This window comes from Humulus lupulus, chromosome 1 (assembly GCF_963169125.1).
Source record: "Humulus lupulus chromosome 1, drHumLupu1.1, whole genome shotgun sequence".
NCBI lineage: Eukaryota > Viridiplantae > Streptophyta > Magnoliopsida > Rosales > Cannabaceae > Humulus > Humulus lupulus.
Window position 1 is genome coordinate 50788021 of NC_084793.1, and position 7620 is coordinate 50795640.

General features: G+C 33.1%; 2 protein-coding genes across 2 annotated transcripts; both read left to right on the forward strand.

The window, feature by feature from the left end:
- Nucleotides 1-287: 287 nt before the first annotated feature.
- Nucleotides 288-1982, forward strand: LOC133814637 (uncharacterized). Its single transcript, XM_062247574.1, has 4 exons — nt 288-404; nt 492-1280; nt 1431-1632; nt 1822-1982. Exons 1-4 carry the CDS (start codon nt 288-290, stop codon nt 1980-1982), a joined length of 1269 nt encoding a protein of 422 aa, XP_062103558.1.
- Nucleotides 1983-2119: 137 nt separating this feature from the next.
- Nucleotides 2120-2948, forward strand: LOC133814645 (uncharacterized). Its single transcript, XM_062247582.1, has 2 exons — nt 2120-2329; nt 2508-2948. The coding sequence occupies exons 1-2, from the start codon at nt 2120-2122 to the stop codon at nt 2946-2948; spliced, it is 651 nt and encodes a 216-aa protein (XP_062103566.1).
- The last annotated feature ends 4672 nt before the right edge of the window (nt 2949-7620 follow it).

Below are 7620 nucleotides of genomic sequence, written 5' to 3' on the forward strand. Positions count from 1 at the left end.
AACTAAGTGTAAAAATAGGCAATATATGATTCAATATTAAGGTAACCAGTTACCCTGAAAAAAAAAAAAAGTCAATGCGTAAAACTAAGTGTAACAAGTTACCCTGCAAAAACAGTCAATATATATAACTAATTGGAAAAACATAAAATATATAAAACTAAGAGTGACCAGTTACCCTATAAAAGCTAAATGTTTCAGAAGAAGATGTGATTAAAGATTAAGTTAACCAGTTACCTAGCCCATTTAGAACCAACTAATTGCTTAAAAAATTGCCAAATTTTACAGATATGGACAATATTACTTCTTTGGTTCAATATGGAGGCAAGTGGAATGAAAACAACGAGTACCAAGGGTACACAATGACTGGGATATTAATACCACCAAATTGTTCTCTTGACAACTTGGTGAATTTGATAAAAAATGAGATAAAGGAAAAAACAGCAACTATTGAAGTTTCTTATCAAGTAGAAAAATGAACACCACCAATGTAGGTTGTAACAGACAATTCAGTGTTGTTCTTTCTAGAAATAAAGAAAAAAGTTGTTGCAAAAATAATAGATTTACCATTGTGTGTCACTATAGTTCAAGAATCAAGCAATGAAAATGATCTTCTTCTACTAGCAAATCAGAAAGCTACAACAGGAGAAATGGAGGTGGGGACATTATTAATGCAAGCAAATCAAGCTTCCATCAATGAACAAATGTTACTTGAAGAAGGAATGTCAAGCACAACAAATGACAGCATAAATGTGTCATACATACCTCATTTTGCTGAAGAAGTAGCTGATTTCATAATTGAGGACAATACAAAAAGAAAAAAGAAGTTGGATGAAATCCAACTAGTAATATCTGATTACAGAGTCAACACAATAGAGCAAGGGCAAATTTACAAGGATAAGAACACAATCAAATCAGCTCTTAGCTACTATGCAATGTTGCATAACTTCCAGTTCAAAACAAAAAGATCAGAACCTAGAGAGTACCTAGTTACTTGCGCAGATGAAACACGCAACTGGTTGGTGAGAGCATCTAAGTACATAAATCAAGATTTATTCAAGGTACATAAATGCAATCCAAATCACACTTGCTCTGTTGAAATTGTTTTGGAAGACCATAGGCAAGCAAAAAGCATCGTAGTTGGGGAATTAATAAAGAATAAGTACAAGTCAATCAAAAGAAATTACGCTCCAAATGACATCATGAATGATATGAATGATGACTTCGGAGTAACTATGGGATACACAAAAGCATGGAGATCAAGAGAGAAAGCTTTGCGTCTAGTAAGAGGGAACCCCGATGATTCATATCACAAGTTGCCAATATATCTTTACATGTTGAAGCAAGCAAATCCAGGAACAATAACACACCTACTCACAGACAAGGAAGATAGATTCAAATAGCTATACATAGCATTCTCTAACTCAATCAAGGGTTGGAGATACTTGAGGCCTATAATTTTTGTTGATGGAACTTTCTTGAAAAATGCACATGGTGGTACCCTATTTTCAGCATCAACGTTAGATTCAAACAACAACATTTTCGTGTTGGCTTTTGGAATAGCAGACTCTGAAAATGATAACTCATGGCTTTGGTTCTTCTCCAAACTGAGAGACACCTATGGAGAACCCGAAGGTATGATAGCTTCAATGATATATTCTTGTTTACAAACACATAGGAACATTTTACCAAAACAAAATACACAAATACATGCTATTTCTTTTAGAATCTGAATAAAGTAATTAGTTGCCTTCACCAAAATTAAAAAAAAATTGAAAAATACGTCATTTTTGTTTTTTATTTCAAAATATTTGTACTCCACAGGATTGGCTATAGTTTCTGACAGACATAAGAGCATAGATAATGCAGTACATATGGTGTATCCAAATGCTTTCCACGGAGCTTGCATGCTTCACTTACTCAATAATTTGAAAGGCAAATATGGGAGCCATGGAGAAGAGCTACAAATGAATTCATTGCAGTAGCAAAAGCATACACAAAGACAGAATGTGAACACTACATGAGAGGCCTTGATAGAATTGATAGATGCATTAGGCTCTATTTAGAAAAAGCCAAGTATGAAACTTGGGCAAGATCATACTCGCCAACAAAAAGATACACCATGATGACATCCAACATCGCAGAATCACTCAACACTGCACTAAAAGCTGCAAGAAATCTCCCCATTGATATCTTGGTTGAATGCCTTAGAAGTTTGGTTCAAAAGTGGGTTTGGAAAAACTCAAATAATGCAAATGGAACATTCACAAAAGTCTCTACAGCAAAAGAGAATGAATTGAGACATGACATTGTTTCAAAAATGAAGTATGAGGTATGCAACTAAACTTATTCTTACTAATCTTAATTCTGTCAATAGATCGTAACCAGTTACCTTCCATAAGAACAGAAAAAAAAAAAGTTTACACAGAAGCATAACTAGTTACTTTAAATCTTAAGTCTAGTTAAAATGTTTATTATCTGATTCTATTTCATGACAAAACTATTTTTAGGTCTTGCCTTTCAACACAATAGAATACCAAGTTCGTGATCAAAAGGGGATAAATTTCACAGTAAATATACATAATAGAACATGTACTTGCAATAGGTTCCAAGAAGATGAAATACCTTGTGGTCATGCAGTAGCTGTCATTGCAAAGAGAAACTTGAGTGTGTATGATTATTGTGAAAAATTCTACAAAACAGAAACGTTGAAAGCATTGTATCAAGAAAATGTTCATCCTTTGTCCCATAAAGATGAATGGAATCTACCACAATACTTGGACATAATAGTGCTGCCTCCAAATGCAACAATCCCTGCAGGAAGACCAAGAAAGAAAAGAATAAGAACAAGAGGGGAACATAAAGTAATAATCACCTGTGGGAAATGTGCGCAACCAGGACATAACAGGAAGACTTGCAGGAATCCTCCATTTGAGAAGCCAAACAAATAGAAAAAGCCAAAGACATAGATTCATATTTTACAGCAAAACAAACCTTTCATAGCTTTACTCATTGAAAGAGAGACTTTCATATTCATCAAGTATCATTCAGTATTTTAATACGATTGTTTCAAAATGAAACACATTGATTGATTATGCAAACTTATAAAATCCTTTCAAAATAATTTCTTGGATTTGTTTGCTTCTTATTTTTCAATGCTACCATCACTATAAATAAACCATAACGAAAAAAAAATGATCGTACCCAGTTACCAAAAATTAACAACAAAACAACGATATAGGTAACTGGTTACCCTGAAGTTACAATACAAGATAAATTACCCCACTATAACAATCTAAAAGCCAAAAAAAAAAAAAAAAATTAAAACCTTTACTTTCTTCTATCACAAACTCCTCTATATATAATATTAAAGTTACTTTAATATTAACTTAATAAACTGGTTGCATAATTGTAAAAAAGACAAGCATAGGGGAAAAATCTAAAAAAAACACTTAAGTAACCAGTTACCCTCGGTATATTAGGAAACAAACAGCCTGAGTACCTGGTTACCCTCAAAATCATTCTTGCTCGAATATCACCAATAAAATTAGTTAAACAACCCAACTGGGAACTAGTTTCCCTCAAATTATTCCATAAAACAGTGGAAAAAAATACAAAAACAAACAAAAAACTAGCTACTTGCTTTAAAGTGTTATCTAAAATATATATTGATAATTGCAATTAACAAACAACAAACCAATGGGGAAAAAATTAAAATAAAAACAATTAAGTAACCAGTTACCCTCGGTATGTTAGAAAATAAACAACCTGGGTACCTGGTTACCCTCTAAATCATTCTTCCAAACTCTTACAACAAAAGAATTAACAAAACGATATACTAATATGTATATATAAAATGACCTTAAGAATCCCAATGTTTTACATAAGCAGAAATTTAAAAAAGCTAACTGTTAAACTAGAAATTGATTCATCATTTAATTACTGTTGTAGCAAAAATAAAAAAGCACAAGAAATATAATATCACTAAAAGCCTATGCAACAATTTTCATTCTCTTCTGTCACCTCTCTAGAAGCTTTTCAGTGAACTCATTGCTAGTTAAGTATTCCTCAAGTTCTTTATTCTTTCCATGATAGTACAAGCTGACAGCAATGTCTTTGCGAAGGAGACGAACATCAATATATTTAGGTATCTCATTCTCCTTCCCAAGAATTATTTGCTCAGCAAAATAAGTAGAAAACACCCCACAATCGCTGCATAATAGAAAAAAGTAAAAAAAAAAAACAACTAAGAACATATAAACAAAAAAGAACACAAAAAAAAAAAAAAACTAAAATCAAATAAACAAACTAACCAATCAATTTGTTGAGGAATGCCTTTAGCAATGCTCAACTTCAAAGCCTCGTTCTCTGCCACATCATACGGGCTAACATCAAGATTAATATCTTTACGATCATAGAAATCAATCATCTCCAATAGAAGAGGAATCAAAACAGCAAATGCCTCAACGACAGGTAAAGTATGATTTTCATGCTTTGCACCAGACATTGAATCATACACCGTAAGAGATCTCTGCTGTACATTAAAGTGCAACAAAATCCAGTGCATAAGACCCTTCACATTAACAGGCATGACAACATCATCAAGCAAATTCCAATGAGTTGCACAAAACATGGATCCCCCCTTCATTATCTTCAAAGCAATGCATCTCTCATCTATTTTAAATGCACCACTACCTTTTTTCTTAAAATCTTCATACATAAACACTATGTTTTGCCCAAAACAAGTGTCAGTCGTAGATACTCTCATCTTCAAATCTTTAGACAATTTAACATTTCTCCTCAAGTAATACATCATCACATCAATATGCTGCATAATAAAAAAATACATGATTATAAAATGATATGTGTAGAAACAAATCTACTATGACAGTCAAGAAAACTTTGTTACACAAGGGTAACTGGTGACCATCATCAACACAAAAACAGTTACAAGGTTTAGGTAACCAGTTACCCAATGAACTACAACAAAGTAAACAGTAAGGGAACTGGTTACCCAATAACATCGTAATATATAGCATAAATAGATTACTAGACTTATTACCTTGTAAAAAAAAGGAAAAAAAACTCCAACATGAAAAAACAGATAAATTAAAAGGAAGAATCTCATTAATGAATCAACGAATTGCCCAGAGAAATAAAGGCTATGAAACCAAGTCTTCTCAGAAATATGAACAAAAGTGAAGTTAATTGGTGGGTCCACGGAATTATCATCATATTTTTTGAACCTGAATAATACATTAAAAAACAAAATAAAAAAGTTAACAAATTAATCAGACATATTACACATATAACAAACTTAAAAACAAATAATGGTTATACATACTTGTTCCTTTTCTTCAAATCACGATTAATCCAGGAGTCAAACTCAGACAGTTGTTATTTAGTGTGATTATCACCAAGTTCATTGGAAAATTGACAAATATTATCCAATATCATCCTCTTTCTTTTTTGTTTCACTCCAACTTCAGAAGATCCAAAATGTGTTAAGAAAGGAGACTTTACAACAGTGCTCGGCTTCGCTTGCCTTTTCCTTCCCAAAATCAGTCCAGTATCAACTGCTTGTGCATCATCATACAACACAATTGACCACTTACTTTTATCCTCCAAAGAACTACTCTCTTTAAGTGGCCTCTCAACCGAATCATTAATAACTCTCCATATTACATTAGAGACATGAAATGTGGGAGTTCGAGGACTTGAGCGTAAACTTGAGTCAAACTTTAATTGGCTCCTAAAAAAGAAATAAAAATATACAACCAATAATTCATTACAAACAAGAAAACAAGGGGGAAATAAACCAATTGCTTAAACAAATAAAAGGAAAATAAAATATTACTTTATCAGTAGTAAAAAATTGTGAAGTAATCTGAACGGAATGCTCCAAATCAGCCCCCAACTCCTCACCAATATCAACATTTTGGTAACCCCCAGAGGAATGGCCATCAAAAAAATCCTACAAATACAAAAACCAACAATTTTTAAATAAATTAGAACCAAATTAGACATCATAAAAGGGAAACACACAAACAATAGCAACCAGTTACCTCAGAAGAAGCCTCAGCATGCATAGGATCTTCAAACTCTCCACCAACATTATGATTACCAGCTGCCATAGATGCCTTAATACCACCCAACTAAGATATAACAGAAGCAAAATCAGATGCAAAAGATGCCTTCAATTCAGAAATTGCAAGCAATATACACTTATGGGAATCTTGCACTTCAGCCAATTTTGGTTGAATGGCAATAAGATCCTGATGCATATCTGAGGGACTAGCAGCATCATCATCAGGTGGATCTGTTGGCAAAAACTTGCTTTCAAAAGACAACCCTCTCAGAATAGGCAGTCTCATTTCTTCATGGGTAGGCATTATGACATTAACATCATACTGCAAGAATCAAAAATTTTTTTAAACAAACGACAAAAAATAACTGTAATAAGTAACTAGTTACCCAACTATAAAACAAACATAATAAAAAATAGAAAGAGAATGACAAAAAAAAACAAAAACAAAACAAAATCATTACCTTTTCCTCCAAGAGAACGTTGTCAACCAAATACTGATATGACACACTTCCCCTGCTTGTCCAATTCAGAATCCTTGGAAACAAACAATTAACCCGTCTACACAACGCTTGAGAACAAGAAGGAATTGTCTCATATATCCATATAAGGAAAGCAATAGGGAAACCATAGCACTTATAACTATAGTTATCCAGTGACCCATCAGCTTTCCTAGGAACATAATCATTTATGGCGTTCCTATCTTTCAAAACTGCTCGCATCACACACCTAGTTCTTTGCCACAACACTTTCCCAAAAGCAAACTTATTCATCTCAGCGAAATTAGTATCAACCATGGCAAAGAAGGAGTTGTCAACACGAGTCTCAGTTTGTGTCCCGAACAAAAAATTGGCTAACAAATGAACAATAGTCAACTTAACGACAATCTCATCACCTTTCTTCTTCAAGTTTTTATCATTAAATGCACATGCAACCTCCTCTTTCCTAAGTTTTTCTTCCTTCCTGGGTTTACCTTCGTACAATGGAAAAAGAGATTTCCTAAGCCCTAAATCAGCCTCTTTGAACATTCCAAAGTCAGCACTGCCCACACATTTCAAACCAGTAATGAGGGAAAACTCACTGATTGAGAACCTAACTAATTTGCCACCCAATTTAAACCAAAACTCGATTTTTTCATTTTTTTGATAAACCTCCCTAAGCAAAATACTATGAAATAACTGTGCCTGAAATGTAATATCAGACATATCCAAAAAGTGATCGAATGGGGTTCTTCGAAACATCGCTTTTTGTTTCGAACTTAAAACTGTCTTAATCTCACTAATAACAGAAGGCTTATTCCACTGTTGGACTTTACTACCAAAACACCTATCAGGTTTAATTCTGAAATGCGCATCCTAAAAACAAACATAGGAATCAATTACGCACTGGTAACATAACACTAAACATAATAAAGAAACTGTGAATAATATGAAGGGGGAAAAAACAAGGTAACTAGGTACCTATTGTAAAACAATAAACATAAACAACTAACTCGGTACCTATAAATCCAACAAAAAATTATAAAAATAAAATAAAAA